General features: G+C 46.9%; 1 protein-coding gene across 4 annotated transcripts; it reads right to left on the bottom strand.

Annotated features, from left to right (window-relative positions):
• Positions 1-4,185: 4,185 nt before the first annotated feature.
• On the bottom strand, positions 4,186-18,043 carry METTL21A (methyltransferase 21A, HSPA lysine). 4 transcript variants are annotated; one of them, XM_047084751.1, is made up of 4 exons: positions 18,004-18,043; positions 16,512-16,691; positions 14,725-14,836; positions 4,186-5,799 (listed from the first exon to the last, which is right to left on the bottom strand). In XM_047084751.1, exons 2-4 carry the CDS (start codon positions 16,656-16,658, stop codon positions 5,402-5,404), a joined length of 657 nt encoding a protein of 218 aa, XP_046940707.1. In that variant the 5' UTR covers positions 16,659-16,691; positions 18,004-18,043; the 3' UTR covers positions 4,186-5,401. The 4 variants fall into 4 exon arrangements, with proteins under 4 accessions (XP_046940707.1, XP_046940705.1, XP_046940704.1 ...); XM_047084749.1 differs by lacking the exon at positions 18,004-18,043 and adding an exon at positions 17,580-17,656; XM_047084748.1 differs by lacking the exon at positions 18,004-18,043 and adding an exon at positions 17,422-17,561.
• Between the last annotated feature and the right edge of the window lie 354 nt (positions 18,044-18,397).

Here is an 18,397-nt window from a genome sequence, read left to right as displayed (position 1 = left end):
ATTTTAGCTCTGGTGCTACACTCTCCTATTTGTCATCTCCACTCAGATTGCAAAACAGAACCTCTCATTTCTCCTCTAAATCCGTTCATCTCTCAGCTGGCTTTTTCCATCTTGTAAATGATGCCACTATTCCACTATGCTGCTTAAGGCAAAACCCCAGAAAATCACTGCCTTAGTGTTACCTTCCACTGTGCATTTTTCATTTCTCCACATCTTTCTTTTGCATATTGACCAAACTGGGGCTTAGGATTCTGATGAGGTCCTAACAAGTGAAGAGGAAAGGTATTTCCAGGCACTTCAATGCTATTTTTTGCTATTTTTTTTTTTAAATTGAGGTGCAATTCACATAACAACATAGACCATTTTTAAGTGAACAATTCGGTAGCACTTAGTGCCTTCTCAACGTTGTGCTAGCTACCACCAACTGCATATCTAGGTCCAAATCGTCACTCCAAAATCAAACCTTCCATCTATTAAAGAGTTACTATTTTCCCCTCCCTCTATCCCCAGGCAACCATGAATCTGCTTTCCATTTCTATAGTTACCTATTGTTTCTTACGTATAGGATCATATGTGACCTTTTGTGCCTGGCTTCTTTCACTTAGCATGTTTTTGAGGTTCCTCAAAATCATTTATCAGTACTTCATTCCTTCTTATGGCTGAATAATCCGTCATATATGCCACAGTTTATTCATTTATCCACTGATGGGCATTGGGATATTTCCGCTATTTGGCTTTTGTGAATATGCCGCTATGAACATTCACATGCAGGTATTGGAGTCCCTGCTTTCAGTTCTGAATACATACCCAGGAGTGGAATTGCTGGGCCATATGGTAGTTCTATGTTTACTTTCTAAGGAACTGCCAAATTTCTCCTGAGCTGCCGCACCACTTTACATTCCTGCCAATGATGATTGATATGTGAGCGTCCCAATTTCTCCGTGCGCTGACCAACGTTGGTTTTAATTATGCCCCTCTTTACAGGTGTGAAGAGCTAGCTCGTTGTCAATCGTATTTGCAACTCTAACGTTTAACGATGTCGCGTATCATCATGTGTCTGTGGTTATTTGGAGAATAACCAGAATGCTCAGAATGTCTGTTCAAGTCCTTTGCTCATTTTTTAATGGTGTTTTTTGTTGTTGAGTTTTATGAGTTTCTTACATATTCTGGATACCAGAGCCTCACCAGGTAGTACGATTTGTCATTATTTTCTCCCATTCTCTTAAGTTTTCGTTTCACTTTCTCCATAGTGTCCTCATTTTTTAACTTCGTTTCCTTAAGTAGTATGTACGTTTGGAAAATATGACAAATGGGGAAGCAGTAAAAAGCAGTTTCTTGTGTATCCTTTTAGAGACAATCTGTGCATATACATGCAAATGTAATGTCTATTCTCTCCTCTCTCCCCTTTTTACATAAATGGTACTTTTTCACTGAATGTGTCTTGACAGTTCTATTTCAGTTTATGTACATCTGCCTCAGTCTTTCTAACGGATGTGTGGTATCCCATTGTGTAGATGTATCATAGTTTAATAAGCACCCTCTTTTGTGAACATGTAGGTTGTTACTTTTGACTCTTCCAGATACACACAAGTTAGTATAAATATAAGCTAGTTTATCTTTAGGATACTGAGAAGTGGGAATGTTTATTAAGTATGGTTTTCATATTTGAAGGTTGCTTCCTAAGCATTAATAATTTGCTAAATTAATAAAAAGATCACGTTGGTATTTTTTTAATGTCAAGCTTTATAGTATATGTAATTTTTAGGAGTTAGAAGTGGCAGAGCCAGCCTCAACACAAGGTTTTGTAGCAGATAGGCCCCCCTTTTCACACCTCTGTTATAGGGATTTCCCCTCTACCACAGAAACAGTTCTCAGGTAGGAAACTTAATTTTTCAGCATACCATGTCTTCTAGTGTTAAGTTATAACACTTACTGGCTGTAGAAAGAAAAGCATAATATGATTGAAGATTGGAAAGAAACGTCAGAGCTAACAAATCCTCAATCTTTAAAGTCACAAAAAAAGAACGGAGTTCTGCCCTGATTTCATGCAGTTCTTGTCAGTTTCTCTTTTTCCCAGAACAAGGCTCTCCATACTCACTGCAACATGTTGCCTCGTTCTTGTTAAAGACCTTGAAAATGCTACTTTTCGGGGCATCTGGATGACTCAGGGTTAAGCCTCTGACTCTGGCTCGGGTCATGATCCCATGGTTTGTGGATTCAAGCCCCACGTCAGGCCAGCTACTATCAGCATGAGCCCAATTCAGATTCTCTGCCCCTCCCGCCCTGCTCTCCCATTTGCCCTTTCAGAAATAAATATTAAAAATTTAAATTAAAAAAAAAGAATGCTGCTTATGTCTAGGTAGAGGTTGTGGGGTAGCAGTACAATTACGACCATGTCTCTGACACAAAAATAAATCACAGGACTATTTCACCAACTATGATGTCAGGCCCCATGCTGGTATATTAAAAAGTGGTTTTTAAAATTTTTATCTTGAGAGAGAGAGAGGGTGGGCAAGAGGGGCAGAGAGGATCTCAAGCAGGCTCCACACTCAGAGTGGAGCCCAACACAGGGCTCAATCCCACAACCCTAGGGTCATGACCTGAGCTGAAATCAAGAGTCAGACACTCAACCAACTGAGCCACCCAGGTGCCCCTCTTCCTGATTTAAAAACTGCTATCTTGGGGCAGCTGGGTGGCTCAATCAGTTGAGCGTCAGGGACTTCGGCTCAGGTCATGATCGTGGCTTTGAGCCCCGCATCAGGCTCTGTACTTACAGCTCAGAGCCTGGAGCCTGCTTCGGATTCTGTGTCTCCCTCTCTCTGCCCCTCCCCTGCTCACACTCGGTCTCTCTCAAAAATAAATGAACATTAAAAAAAATAAGTAATCTGCACAGGGAATGACAGCGTACTTTATAGTGGTAGTTCTAAGAACCTGACGTCCTACATATATTTTAACATAGCATCTTGGCACCAGTATTTGATCTTAATTGTGGGAAAAGTCACTGGAGAACTAAGAGTTCTAAAACTGAGCAGTGTGAAAATCAATGCTTAGCATATAGTTGGTTTAGACTAGGTTTCTATCCTTGAGGATAAGACAGGCACACTTAGAATGCACGTTCCTGAGGTCAATCCTTTAACATAAGAGAAAGCCATCACAGCTTTCCTGACATTTATAGTGGACACTGTGGCATACTATCCAGATATAACGTCTACCCCCAGCCCCATCCCTCACCCCCACACACCCATTAAGCACTCACTTCCCCAGCTTCTGGCAATGTTGGATGATGGCTCTCAGCTGAGTTCTCTCCAGGTCTTTTCTTCATCCTAAGGGTATGCCCCTTAGATCACGTGACTAATCTATGCAGGGATATAAAACCCTGCCCTCTTGGCTTAGTATGGCCCAACTACAGGGCCGTCCTAGCTCTCGTTTCTGAGGACTCCTGACTGCCTCCCAGCCTAATTTCCCCCTATTTCCCAATCCTACTACTTTTACTACCTCAGAGATGTCGACCTTGAAATCATTCCCATTTAAACTTTCTACACCCTAATGTCCATCTCTGAGTGTATTTCCCCAGGGAACTTTGCCTGAGACAACATTTTAAACCCAAACACACACACACAAAAAAAATCATTTGATTTTTCACTTAAACACCAAATTATTCCTGTTGAATTTTTCTTGCCTTTTATTGACATCTATTAAGAAAAAAATTACCTTCAACCTTTTCTGACCCTCAATGTTTTATGAACATGCAACACCACCAATTAATGCTTCGTTCACTCGGTAGAGCACCCAGACATCTTGAAGTTTTCCATCCCCACCCAAAACCACTTTAATGTCTGTTCTGCAAAGTCAGGGATATTAAAGGAGCTGAACCCCAATTAAAATACTCATTTCGAAGAACATACCTGAGTGGGGGACCAGCCTTTCATTTCATTACAGTGTTGATACTGCAGGGCTTGTGTTTTACTTGTTTTAAAAGACCTTCCATGTTCATAGCACAGTATTGGCGTTTTACGGATTTGCTGGACTATGGATATTTCTATGTCACGTGCATTTATCAAAATTGTGTTGAACCTGTACGCCACAGAATGCTCAGAACGTTTAATTCATAATTCATCTTTATTAAAAGTAAAACGTCTAAAATATATGTAGAAAATAATGTATTGGGTATTTTCACATCCAAGGTAGTCATTAAAAGGTTAAGAGGAAGGAGGTCTTGTTTCCGATGATTTACAGAGATCTATCTCCAGTACCCTCAACCATACTGAGATTTTAATTCTTGTCATCTGAATTTGTTTAAACTGTCAAGCTTTTACATGGCTTAAAAAAAAGGGGGGGTGTGTGTGAGAGAGAGAGAGAGAGACTTCATTCATAAAGTCTGTCAAAGATAATCATAAAACAATGTAGCAGTCATTTAACCCAAATACCAGTACCCTCTAAATGGAATGCAGTTTTTCATTCAGTGAATATTTGGCCCTGAGACACTGGCTGCTGGGACGCAGCCCTGGAGGAGGCACCAGTCCTGGTCCCCAGAAGCTCCCCATCTTCTGGGGAATCCAGACATGGAATAAGCAATTACAAGCACAACGTGGAAGGAGCTTCTCGGGGAGCTCCTCCCATGAAGGGGTGAGATTTCGAACTGTTTTCAACGTCATCTTATGCATTATACGAAGGAGGGGAAAGCCTAGGAAAGAAATACAAACACAACATCTGAGAAAGGGGAGTGCCAGGGGAAAACTACAGCCATTGAAGACGACATCCCAGGCGCAGCACATGGTGGTTTCAAGACGTAACTCTACTTTTACTTTTACTTCATTTGTTTGTATGCCTAAATCGGAAATGAAGCCAAAAAGCATGAAATGAGACCTCAGGGAACTCACATCCTAATCTCAAGTAACCAAAAGTAATGCTTAAAACCTAAATGGGGCAGACAAAAGATTTCAAGAGCATCAACAGCTCAGGGAATATACATTAAGCCTCTGGCTTTATATTCAGAAAATTAGAAAACTGGGCTAAACATGTATCTCAGAATGTATTTAATAGAATTTGCATGGGTTAGCCTCACCGAAACAAGCTCACTGCTTTGAAGGCCCTTTTATACGAGCCCTTCATTGTATCACCAGTGAAAATTGTTTACCAAGAGGGGGCAGTATGGGATACAGCTATCTCATACATTCCTTTAACGCTAGTTGGACTTTTCAGAGTAAAATAGGACTATGAAGTCACAGCAGTGGGACAAAGTGCCACTTTGTTTTCAAACGGCACATGTGCTTTGTCCCTTGGGAACCTTTGGTTGGTTAGGCTTTTTGTTCAGGAGCCATTTCATCAAATGTGGTTCAATTCCCAGGCTAAGACCTTCACCGACATGCTCAATAACAACATTCCTAAAAATTACAGCCAACTAGAAGTCCTCCCTCTGGTTTCTCTTCTGTGCTTTGTAAATATGTACGTCTTTGTCAGGATCGTAGTGAACCTTAGTCACAGTAAACTGCCTCTCCAGCATCGCCAAGAAGTCGTTATCCCGTTCATAGCGAATTCGGCAAGCTAAAAGAATCACGGAGCGGTTGCTACAGAGATGTTCCAAAGTCTGAAGAAGATCTGTGAATGTTTCTTCTAAATATATGATATCAGCTCCAAGTATCAGGTCAAATTCTCCAGGTGAATAACTCCCCAAATTTTGTCCCCAAGTCAGCTCCTTAACAACAGCTTTGGGTTGGATATGGGGAGGTAAGTTGGCTTGAACATTTGATTTAAGAAATTCTAATGCTACTTTTCGATCCGTGATAGTCACATGAGCACCTAGAATGTGGGACAGAGAGAGAGAGTCATGTGCACATCAATACAACTAACAGGTAGGGGTGTCAAGTCAAGTGGGGGGTGGGGGGGGAGTGTCTCTAATATTCCACCCGAAATCCAGAAGCTCATGTCCTTCAGGGATGGCTGCAAACGATCAGAAAATGACCAGCAGCTCCTCTGCACCACTTACTGGTAAAAGTGAACTTTGGATTTGCCCCTCTGACACATCTGTTTGCTAAGTTGTGCCTCTGAAGTGCACAGCCCCCCAGCGACCCTACACTGAAGCTTCTGGATTCTGCAGGTGGAACTGGCCCACCTCCCACAGGTATCTACCACTACATTTTATTCATTAGCTTATGATCTTCGAGTCAGACCTGAAGGTAAAATGGAATCCACAAAAGAAAAATCTAGGAGCAAATGATTATAAAGACAAGATACCAAAAACAGGGAAAGGCTACTTTCTCAGGTCTAAGCTTTAAAAAGAGTCAAGGAGCGATTAATTGGCTATTAAGAAATCCCAGTCCACGTCTCCTTATGCTGTTAGGAAGCAGCCAACCTGTATGTATTTAAGTTATATATATACACACACACACACACACACACACACACACACACACACATGTATATATATACACGTAAGTTATATACATATATGTATGTATGTACACATATATATTTTGAAAAGTGGTTAAACTTAGAAATTCCTAGATTGTACTAAAGTACCGTAGGTTAAAAACGTGAGATCACGTTTACTAAATGCTGAGTTCCTGCATGCATACGGCAAAGGAGGCAGTATTTCATTAACGTTTCTCACGAGTTGTTTACCATGAACTAAATGTTTGCCGTGAACCAATACGGCTGGGAGAAGACCGAACTGTAGTCACCCTGACAGCAATGAAGCGACTAGCTAAGGCCGGCCCTGAAGTACCTCATCTGTGCTGCAGGAACCGTATGCATAATCCTGTTCAGTTCTGACTTTGTAACTTCTGAAATTTAACGTAATTTACATTCTTTCATAAGATTCTCGCTTCCGTGCCTTCTGTAGTTTGTGACCTTCGTGGGTCACGCCCCCACGGGGTTCCACACCGGATACGGCAAGCACCCCCTCAGCGGCAGCTGGTGGAATTCAATCTGACGTTTACAGTGCTCCGTGTGACCCTGACAAAGGTGCTCCGGTTGTTGGACTTTACAAGCACGCACCTACCGCGTTGACCATTCTGGCCGAGCAGCGCGCTGCCTCAACGAGAAGAACGCAGAGTCACTTCCCGTCTCCCCCGAAAGTCAAGCTCACAGACAGCCTTTTCCTGGTTTGACTTAGAAATTTATGTCTGGATTTCATAACAACGGTCTGTATTTGCTGGCAATACTGTAGTGATCTAGTCTTTTGTAGATCACCTTGGTGTTCATTTGAATACTTCTTGCACGTAGACCTTCCCGATGCCTGCCTCGGAGGGTTTCTGAGGTTCTGAGGCTACTTCTAATCTGCTAGGTGTTCCAGGAGTTTCGGTAGGACCTTGATGCGACTTGGCCACTCCTCTATCAACTGCATAAATATCCAAGTGGCTGCTGTCGACCATGGGACAAAAACCCCTACCTCAGAGCTTAGTTTCAAGTGAAGAGACAGGCAATAAGAGGTGTTTTTGAAATCAGAATGACCAGTACGTTAGTTGGAGATACTCACTCACTAGGGCAACAATAAAGCAGGAAAGAGAGACAGATGTCCAGAGGTAAGGAAAGCGGGTGGGACATTGCAGACTGAACAATAAGGGAAGGCCTCACCGAGACAGTGACTTGGGCAAAGTGCATCGCAGGAGGGGCAGTATCCCCAGCAGGCAGAAGAGCAGGTACACAGGCCCGCGGTGGGCAGGCCAGGGCAGCCAGAATGGTAGGAACGAGTGCAGGAGGGACAAAGCAGAAGATGAGGCCAAAGGAGTAATAAGCAGGAGGCAGACCACCGAGGGCCGCACACGTCAGGTTTCAGAAAGGCTTTGGCTTTTTCCGAGAGGAGAAGCTAATGGAGAGTGCTGAGCGGAAGCGCCAGTGAGGTTAGGCTTTAACAGACTTTCTAGCAGTAGGGCCAGGCCGGAAGCAAGGGGCCTTGTGACGAGGCCCCCACAGTGACCCAGGTGAAGGAGGCTGGTGGTGTGCCCCTTGCTGTAACCACGCCACGCACCCACCCCGGGGCCAGCTCCCAAATACGCCCACCCAAGAGCAGCCAACCCTGACTCTGCCGGGAAGCTCTTCCTTACCACCCACTCACGTTTCGTCTCCCAGACGTCCGTCCCTGAACACGGCAGCCCTGCCTGTGGTTTCCTTTTGGGTGTTTGTTTACGGAGAGGAGCACAGGGACGTCTTAAGTGTCTTTTAATCTATCAGTTTCCCTACAATCTTTTGTTTCCCCTTTCAGTTTGGGGAAGAAACAAATCATCTGTCCTGTAGTTTCCCACAATCTGGATTTCACCGACCGTGCCATTTTATATAGTTTAGTCTGTTCCTCTCTCCTCTGTATCTCCCGTAAATTTGACTTTTTTGAGCAAGGCTATTTCAGAGGTGGTGATATGTTCTTCATCAAGGGGTATGTAGTACCTGGTAAGCTGTACTTTTGTGACGTGAACAGGCATGAATACCCAATGCCCAGATCTTTAATTCACTACATTCCTTTTGCATTTGTTTGTTGAGAAATTTCTATAAAGGATAGTTTCTTTCGATTATAGTTTGTTACTCATTTTGTATAGGAACTGAATAGGAAAGGCAGGATAAATTTTGCTCCTCCCTCCCCTTTTATGAACTGGACTCCAAAGCAGCCTCCAGAGATGACTGATGGGGTTTATTCTGTTGTTGTATCATCAACTCACGGATTAAACATATTTGATATATTTGGATCCAGTGCCATTATCAATATTGATGTTCAAACACTGCCGGCAGACTTTTGACACAACGCCATGTCGTCCTTGTTAGCCTCCTTGCTATCTGGTGGGACAAGATATCCCAGGTCCATCTTACACATTTCCCGCTACAGAAAATACATTTCTGTTAGACATTGTCAAAACTTTTTGTTTTGGGTACCTGGGTGGCCCAGTCCTTAAGCATCTGACTTCAGCTCATGGCTCCTGAGTTCAAGTCCCACATTGGGTGAGCTTAAGCCCCACTTCGGGTGAGCTCGAGCCCTGCTTCTCTCCCTCTCTCTCTCTCCCTTTCTCTCTCTGCCCCTCACTCACTTGCACCTCTCTCTCTCTCAAAAACATTTTGTTGTTGTTTTCTGTTTTTAGATGGGAGCCAGCCAGTTTGCAGGCTTATGGGAAGGGCCAGGCAGAAAGAGGGAAGAAAACAGACAGTGTGTGCGTGGAAGGGGGGGGGGGGGGGCTGGCTGCAAGCACATCAGGAGCAAAGGCAGACACTGTGGGGCACAGCAGGGCTGGAGGCAGTGAGGGAGGTACAGAAGTTCTCTTCTGACCGCATCAGTCTCCTCAGTGAAATGAGAAGACGCGTCTCTGGCTGGGAGGGTGGATGGAGGAAGAGGGTGGGAGGACGCTAGAAGAGTAGGAGAGGAAGCACAGTAGCATCCACTGCCCCCCCCCCCACTTTCCCCTCCCCCCCTCAACATTCCTGGATCCTCAAGGTGAAGAGAGACCGGGCAGCTGTTGTGTTGCCTGCAGCCACATTCGGCTGCACAGTCACAGGCCTGGAACAAGCAGAGGACCGCCCTTCGCCTGGAGGTTAGCCTACAGGAGAAGCGGGGAAGGGCAGAGCCCCCACGACTGAAGACGGGAGGAAATGCCCCCCCCCCCGCCCCAGGGAGGTTCACAAGGTGTTCAGGCAGGTGGTGCCCTCCGAGGCAAGGCTGACTTCATGAGGACTAATGGGCAGGGACCCGGCACCACACACCCCGTGGCCTCTCACTTGGTAATGGACCGAGAACACGCAAACGCTTACCATCACTTCCCATTTGCACTTCTGTGAGCAACACCTTATTGGAACATTTGAACACGTGCTATGTACTAGAGACACAGAGACGAGCAAGAAGATGCTCGGCCTCTAGGAGCTCAGCCTCATGAGGGAGAGACCCAGAAACACAACTGTGATACACTGTGGGGAGTAAAATATGGTAACCTGGGGTTCCAGGCAAGTTTCACAAGGGAGGAATTCTCCGAGAGGGCCAGAGGTCAAAGAGAGGATTTGGAAGGAACGGAAATCTGAGCTTACACTGGAAAGACGTGGCACTAACCAGGGGAAAGGGTGAAGAAAGGGCATCCGAGGCAGAAGGGACGGACCAGAAGCAGCGTGTGAGTCCCTGGAACCGAAAACAGTGCGCGGATCTGCAAAGCGAGCCTGACAGTCTGTCAGAATGAGGTGAGAGCCTCAGGGGTGTTCGGCCGTGGGGAGGCAAAGTGGTGTTTAAGTACCGACCACCCCAGCACTTCTGCATCATGGATGGGCCACTTCAGTCTACTGGGAAGTGGCTCTGAGAAGACAAAGCAGAGGCAGAGAGGTCAGGTGGTGGGGACCTGCAGGGCCTCACGGAGGAGACAGATGCTGAGAGCTCCAGCCGGGCGGGGGCAACGCAAAGGGAGAACTGGCATCAAGAAATCCTTAGAAGATGGGTCAGTGGGGCTGGCGGGGCTGGCGGGGGGGGGGTGGGGGGGTATGGGGGTGGGGAGGCTATGGGGCGCGGGTCAAGGGGTGGGCCTGAGTGCGTACTTGGATGGCCACACTAACTCAAGAGAACAAAAGGTCGAGTTTGCAAAGGGAAGAAGAGTTCAAGTTTAAACACACATACTGTTTGAGGCGCTGAGAAACAGGCAGGTAGAGATGCCCAGCCTTCAGTGAAACATACACACAAGTGGAAAGCTCAGTGGAGATTTACACTACAAGTACAGAAAACTAAGACAACTTCTTCCTGAGCATATTTTAAGACTCTTCCCCAGACTTGGTTGAGCATCAAATCACCTCAGAAGCCTTTAAAACCCAGATTCCCAGGGGCCTGGGTGGCTCAGTCAGTTAAGTGTTTAAGGGTCCGACTTCAGCTCAGGTCACGATCTCATGGTTTGTGGGTTCGAGCCCCACATTGAGCTCTGTGCTGACAGCTCGGAGCCTGGTGCCTGCTTCACATTCTGTCTCCCTCTCTCTGTCCCTCCCTTGCTTGTGCTCTCTCTCTCAAAAATAAACACCAAAAAGAAAAAAAAATTTTTTTTAATTAAAAAAAAAAAGAAAACCACATTCCCTGACCCCACCCCAACTTACAGAACCCTATCTTTAAAATGGGATGATTTTTTCTAAGAATACTTTCCACACAGTATAAAGAGATTTTCAAACTAAGGACGAGGGTGTGAGTCAGAACAGCATTCCAATTCTAACTCCACAATCCAGGAGTGTTGTGACCTTGTGCAAGTTACCTAACCTCTGTTAAGCCTTCATTTCCCGAGGGGAAGAGAGCTCGAAGTAGACCTACCCACCAGGCAGGGGGGCACAGTGAGAAGGACAGACTAAATAGACAGAATGTGGGAACTGCCCAGTAATTAAAAGCTGTTTTTTTCTTTTAATAGGAAAATCTCATCACCCATTATTCAAGTTCTGCATAGAACTTACCGGGTTTTTTTCCCTGGCTTTTTAATAGAATCTGTCTTCTCCTTCCTCCCCATCAGAATTAGAATGGAAGCTTCCTGAGAAGACCGGAAGCCTCAGCACCTAAACCCAGGCCTGGCATATGGTGGGTGTTCCCTGAATTTGGGAATAAATGATTCGGGTTACGAAAAATGAAAATACTTTTTTAAAAAGGAGAACAATCAACCTCTGACACGTTCAAAATCACCACCTATTCTCGTTCTCGCTGCCTCCATTCTAAAGAGAGTAACTTTTTCTTACCCTCAGGTCTCACCCTAAAAAGCAATGCCTTATACTTTGCAGTCACAACAATAACGGGTGTGCAAATCACAAAGGAGTGCAGAGAGATGCGCACGACAGAACATGAAATGGGACACACATATGTGTACGTACATACATAGGTGCATACACACACATACACACACCTCTATAACCATGATTACAACTGTGATTAAATATACAAGTGGAGAGGCGCCTGGGGGGCTCAGTGGGTGGAGCGTCCGACTTCAGCTCAGGTCAGGATCTCACAGCTCGTGAGTTCGAGCCCCGCGTCGGGCTCTGTGCTGACAGCTTAGAGCCTGGATCCTGCTTCAGATCTGTGTCCCCCTCTCTCTCTGCCCCTAACCCACTCGCATTCTGTCTCTGTCTCTCTCAAAAGTAAATAAATATTAAAAAAAAAAATTAAAAAAAAAAAACAAGTGGAAGCAAAAGAATGGAAGGAAATAAACCAAAATGCTAACAGTACTTATGTTGCAGAGTCATGAATAACTAGAATGTTTTAGGCTTTTTCCCCCTTTATTCAATTTCTAGGGCTATTTTTGAAAAGAGTTACATCACTTTTGTAAGAGAAACATTACTTTTCATGATTTTCCAGTTTGCCCAACTCTTATTCCAGAACTATTTGAGTATCTACCGCATGGCAAGTGGGGTCTGGCTGGGGCCAAGGACACACAGGATGAGACACAGTCCCAAGCCTCAGGAGCTTCAGCCTGCCAGGAGAGACAGACACAAGAAACACGGGCTTGTAAGAAAGGCCGGGACAACGTGGCAAGTATACCAAGGGCTGTGGGGAGAAGAAATAAGGCAGCAGTGAATTCTGCTCCGCGGCAGGAAAGGATTGAAAAAGGGGGCGGTGAAGCTAGGCCAGGAAGCGCACCTCCCCCCAGTCACGAGAGAACACTGTGCTGTTCTGTCCCAGCCCACTCCCAAAGCCGATCGTCTTGTGGGGCGACAACTACCTAGTCCCCCACTCTGTGCTAGTCTTTAAAGAACCTCATCATCCTGTTTTACCCAACCTCACAGATCCGCATTTCTAGATCACAAACAGATATACTCAGAGGAGCAATTAACATTTATTGAGCATTTACTTTGCGCTAGTCAAGGAGCTGACTTCTGTGCATGATCTCATTGGATCCTCAATGTGGCAGGAACTGATTATTATCCCCATTTTATAGGGAAACTGAAGTGGAGAGATTAAGCAACTTGCCCAAGGTCACACAGCTAGTAAGAGTTAGAAAAGGTGTCAAAACCAAGTATAACTCTAAACCTATGCACTTTGCCAACTAGCAAGTCTCTGCACCAGCCGACGCAGCTCTGCATGAAGACCCGCTTGTCCAGAGGAAACAGAAGAAACCTCATTTCCCTTCCAGTTAACTCCTCCCACATCAGCAAACTTAGTGTCAAGGAAAGACAGTAAGTGTCTGATGCACCTGGTTTGAGTCCTCAAAGGACTCCACAAAGTGACTTAACCTCCCAGAACCCCAGTTTCACCGGCAAAATGAAAAATTTTTAAGTGTGGGGCGCCTGGGTGCATCAGTCAGTTTAAGCATCGTACTCTGGATTTCAGCTCAGGTCATGATCTCGCGGTTGTGAGATGGAACGGAGTTGGGCTCCTCGATGGGCATGGAACCTGCTTGAAATTCTCTCTCTCTCTCTCTCTCTCTCTCTCTCTCTCTCTCCCTCTCTCTCTCTGCCCCTCCCATGCTCATACGCACACTTGCTCTCTTTCTGTAAAAATAACATAACATAATAAAGTAAATAATAAAATAAAGTAAAACAAAATAAAAAAATGAAACCTAACACCCACAGGAATGCCGTAAGGCTAACCTGAGGAGAACAAAAGGCAGTGTACGAGCGAGGGCCTCATCAGTACCTGAAGGTGCCGTGGTGTTGGATGGAGACCTAGATCCATTTACACACCGTTAACTACCACGCTGCCCATGTTCCCCACCACATTTTGGAAGGCTAGATCTAAACACAGAAAAGAATACTAAAAAAAGAAATAAGTTACCGGAAAGAGGACACAATAAAGGAGGGGCTTAAGTGGGTCCTCGAGCACCTGTCCACAATGGAATGGAATTCTAGCTCCTCACCACCAAAGTGTGGTCTGAGTACCAACAGCGTCTGCATCATCATCCCCTGGGAGCTTGTTAGATATGCAGGTTCTCAGGCCTGACCCCAACCTACAGAAGCAGAAGCTGCATTTTGACAAGAGCACTGGGTGACGATGTTGAAGTGATGAATGTTATATATTGTATCTTAGAGGCTGGTCTACCCACTAGGTGGCTTGAACGGCATGAGCCAGAAGCTGAAGAAAGGAGTCAACAATAAATAACAAAATAAAAACAAAGCTTAAAAATACTGTAGGCCTAAATTAATATCTGTATACCAAACAAAAAAAAAGGACAAACCTCGATACCAATTCAGAACTGTATACCGCGAAGAGAATTTTTAAATATAAGATGTCAGTACAAACTACAGCAGGGCCGACCCTTCTCAGAAGAGACGAACCAGCAAAGTTTCCTCAGCAATGAATGAGACTATCTGTTCTACCTGCCTCGCACAGGGTTAAATCCAACAGAGTACAAGAAGGCCCCTAAAGTGTAAAAAACTATGTACATGAATACGACAATTTTCTTTGAACTGAAAACTGCCTTCTGATCATACTGTTGGCATAAAACTGAAAGGATCAGGGACCTAATTCAGACAACCCAATTGTCTCCTGAATTGCAATTCTAAATGCCCAAATAAACGTGTTTGCTTAAACAAAAAACAAACAAACAAACAACCAACCAAAGGGGGCAAAGCAGTCTTTCATGGGAAGTATAAATAACAGGATGAGAGAAAGAGCGAGAGCGAGAGAGAGAGAGAGAGAGAGAGAAGAAACGAGGCTTACTGGAGTTAAAGACACCAGCAGGTGACTCATAAGTACAGGGGACAGAACATCCAGTAAGGGAAAAACCGGTCTGGGTCTGTGTCAGGGAAGCAGCAAACACACCTGTCAATGAGCTCCACTCGCAAAGGAGGGAGCCAGCATACGGCACTCACCCAGCAGGGCAGCCACTATGCCCACCAGCCCGGTGCCGGCCCCCAGCTCCACCGCACGGCGGCCCCTCAGCTCCACAGCTCCCATCTCCAGATACGCGGAGAGAACGACGGCCTGAGTCAAAACACAGCGTTGCGTGTCAACGAGTGCCGGAGGACCCCAAGGGTTTCGGACAGGCTTTACACTGGCAGGAAGACATCACACCCTCTCTCCCACTGCAAGGTTGCAGTCCAACAACACACACAGAAACTCGGCTGCTGCTGGGAGATGACCCTAGAGCGGACGCAGCCTAGGCCCCACCGAGGTCCCTCCTGGGGACAGCAGGGGTGGATGACGCTGCCCACACAACATAGGGTGCTGCTCATTCTGGGAAGTTTCATTTCTTACTGTGTCACTTAAACTTTACAAAACGACCCTGGTGGAGCTTACATGAACAGTCTCTGTGATTTTGCTTAAAGGAATGTCCAGTTCCTAACCCCCAAGTTCAAGGCAGCAAGGCCACGATGTCACCCAAAGGAAGAGGCAGAGTGGCTCCCACCCGGGGCTCCTGGAGCTGCGTGCTTCTCTCGTGTTGTCCTGCATCACTGGGGGCCCTCACCACATATTATCAGGCATGGGAAAGGAAGTTTGGGCCAAAGTTTTGGACACCTGATGCATGAGTTAGCATTTGCATACAATTCTATAAAAGCATTGTAGGAGCGCCTGGGTGGCTCAGTCGGTTAAGCGTCCAACTTTGGCTCAGGTCATGATCTCATGGTTCGGTTCACGGGTTCACGCCCCGCATTCAGCTCTGTGCTGTCAGCACAGATCCTGTCTCCCTCTCTCTCTCTAAAATAAACATTTTTTTTAAAAAGCATTGTATGTTGTTAACATAATTTTTAAACAGAATTTGTCTTTCACAGCCACATACTAGTAGCATAAGTAACAATTCCTCTTCTTGGTGAGCATTCAAAAGGCTCACCCATTCCTCACTATTATGTGCCCTATTAGTCGTTCTGGGAATACTTTCCATGTAATCACCTTGGACTAGATTCCTAGAAGAGGCTACAATACATTGAGATGTTTACACCTGAATGTTTCTCTAGCATCCCTAACGCAATGTTAAGACCACAAAATTACATCTATCATTTATCCAACATTAAATGAGTTCCCACTGCGAGCTGCTTAAGGGCAAGTCACTGTCACAAAAGCTGACAGAACAGTGCTGTGAGAGGAAGAAGTAAAACAAAGCAACTAATAGTATAATTTTGTGACCATTACAACTACGGAAAACTTCAGGAAAACATGTGATCTTCACTTTGGGCTCTCCCACTTTTTACAGTATTCTTTGTGCAATATTTTCAAAATGAAACTTAAGTGAAAAATTAACTTAATGAGAGTCCAAAGCAGTTAGGGGCTTCCTGCCTTCCTTCCAGCTCTCCCTCCCTCTTTCCTGTTGGGTATATTACTGGCAAGTAATTTACTTTCCCTCAGCTTTCCTTTATTCACCCTCAAAATGCAATCTTTTGGGGTTGGGGGAGGGAGCAGGGAAGTAAGAGATTCCAATGGGTATAAGTATTTTTGGAGGGGCTGGGGGATGAAAATGTTTTTAAAATAGACCATGGTGATGGTTACACCTCTCAGTGAATTTACTTTTTTAAAAAAAATCACAGAATTGTATAAACAGGTGAAATGTATGGTATATAAATTATATCTCAATAAATCTGTTATTTAAAAAAAAAAAAAAAAAAGGAAGAAGAAAGCCAGTCTTAAAATCAATTGTGGTCAGAGGCCCCAGGGTCTTACTTACCGCGTCCCAAACCACCGCGGCGACTCCCAGCTGTCTCCAGTCCTGCCGGATCCGGATCGTGTGGTTCGCAAAGGAGAAGGTGGCAAGAGGTTTGTGGAATTTCTGCAAGCCCATTACCGCTGTCTCCTCGTAGGGCACCAGGGCCATGTCACCTGCATCCAGCTCTCTGCTCCCTCAAAGCTGTTGGGCAAAAGAATCTCGCGTGACGCTAGGGCCAGAAATACTCATTCTCTTTTAAATCGCTCCAAATGTTTTTTTTAAGGTCGTTTTACATGTTCAAAAGAAGAAACACAGGTGGGGGGAACCTTTGTCTAATTCTTTTTGCATGGCTCTTCCCCTTCTGGGGAGAGAAATTTAGTCCGGAATCCATGCTAAAAGGTGTCTTTGGGCACAAGAACCCAAGACCGTGCAACTCCTGCAGGATGCCCTACGCACTCTGCTGTCACCACTGGGTGAATTCCGAACCCAGCCGCGTTTGAAGCGGAGCGGCGCTGACAGCCCAGGGCCGCAGAGAACGCGGCTCTTTCTAAACTGGCCAGGCCCACGCAGACTGCAGCTACCGCCCGCTGCGGCCGGTAGGGTAGTTCCTGCTGTTTTGCTTAGGTGTTCCCTCCACCCCCTCTAAATTCAGTGCGTTCACTAGTTACCGCCGAGGACCCGAACCAGCACTTGGACTGGGTGTTAACGGTTTGATTATCCGGCTTTTTGACACCAGCTGGATATACACGGTCGACGCAGCTCCAGCTCGCCGAGACTGGAAGTGAAACACACTGGCGGATTCCGAGTCGCCGGCGGGGAGAGCGAGAGCCCGGGTCCGGGGTGGACTCGGGCGTCCGCGGCTCGGAGGCCTGCCCCGAGTCCCCCGAACCCGCCCCCCCCCGCCCCCTCCTAAGGGCCGACAGGTACGCACTCGCTTCCGGCGGGCCCCAGGGCTCCGGGAACCGGTAGAAGTGGGGGTCGGGCAGCCGGTCCACTGGGCCCTTCGGCACCCCCAGCCACGTGGGACGGGTCCTACACCGGGAGTGCAGTGACACAGCCCAGCCCGAGGCGGGCCTCGCCCCTACTTACCGCTGCGGATCCGGCCCCGCGTGGCGCGCATTGTTTGCCCCGCCCCGAGCGCGGCTGCCGCAACCACCCGCCTTAAAGGGCCCGGACCCGAGAGACCGCCGGGCGCCTGCAGCGCGGCAGGCGGCGGGGGTGGGCGGCGCGCGCCGGGGGACACGCGTTTCCGGTCCCACCTCCCCCAGACAGGTGTTTCCCGAGCGCTGGGGCGCGCGGCGTCGCAGGTGTGCTGGCCGCGCCCTGGAGGAGGACGCTGGGGGAGAGGGCATCAGGCCTCCCTCCGGTGGGTCCCCAAAGTATTCAGACCACCAAATCGGTTTCCCGGCCGCCGAGGGCAGCGTGGGCGAAGGCAGCGAGGTGTGGAGCCGCGGGTAGGTGCGCGGAGAAGGCGCGGGGTGCTCTGGCGGCCGGTGAGAGGGAGACCACCAACCTGGCGCTAAGGTCTTGCGCTGGTTCCACCTTCCTGTGAGCTCGTTCTCACCCCTGCGCAAGCGCGCGCGCACTGTGTGTGTATGTGTGCATGTGTGTATTTGCGTGGTTTGGTTTTGGTTTTTTTCTAGTTTGTGTGCTCTCCTGTTTTTCCTGTTAAAGGTGGCCAGTTAGCAGGTGTAGGAGAAAGTTTGCTCCGAAGTATACGCGGTCACCCATTTGTCCTCGCGTCACCAAAGTGAGGACCGAAGCGGCGTCATCACCGCTTGGTGGCAACAGAGTAGGAAAAGTGACAAAGCCCATGTCAACTAGAGCGCGAACTCAGAGTCCGCACGCGGCGCCTGGGCCTCCATAGTAAAACGGGCTCCGGGGGCGCAGGGAAGCCGAGGGGCGCG

The sequence above is a fragment of the Lynx rufus genome, unplaced genomic scaffold (genome assembly GCF_022079265.1).
Source record: "Lynx rufus isolate CCGP_SWC_20201006 ecotype Redwood Valley unplaced genomic scaffold, mLynRuf1.p SCAF_2, whole genome shotgun sequence".
In the NCBI taxonomy this organism is placed as follows: domain Eukaryota; kingdom Metazoa; phylum Chordata; class Mammalia; order Carnivora; family Felidae; genus Lynx; species Lynx rufus.
Note: the sequence above shows the minus strand (reverse complement) of the source record. Positions and strands in the feature narration are given on the sequence as shown.

What these genes read in the sequence shown, in the direction of transcription:
- METTL21A (XM_047084751.1), bottom strand. Translation starts at nt 16,658, where the DNA reads ATGGCCCTGGTGCCCTACGAGGAGACAGCGGTAATGGGCTTGCAGAAA. An exon ending in CCGCGGTGGTTTGGGACGCG is followed by an intron (nt 14,837 to 16,511) that starts GTAAGTAAGACC and finishes GTTTTGACTCAG; the next exon opens with GCCGTCGTTCTCTCCGCGTA. An exon ending in CATAGTGGCTGCCCTGCTGG is followed by an intron (nt 5,800 to 14,724) that starts GTGAGTGCCGTA and finishes CCCACATTCTAG; the next exon opens with GTGCTCATGTGACTATCACG.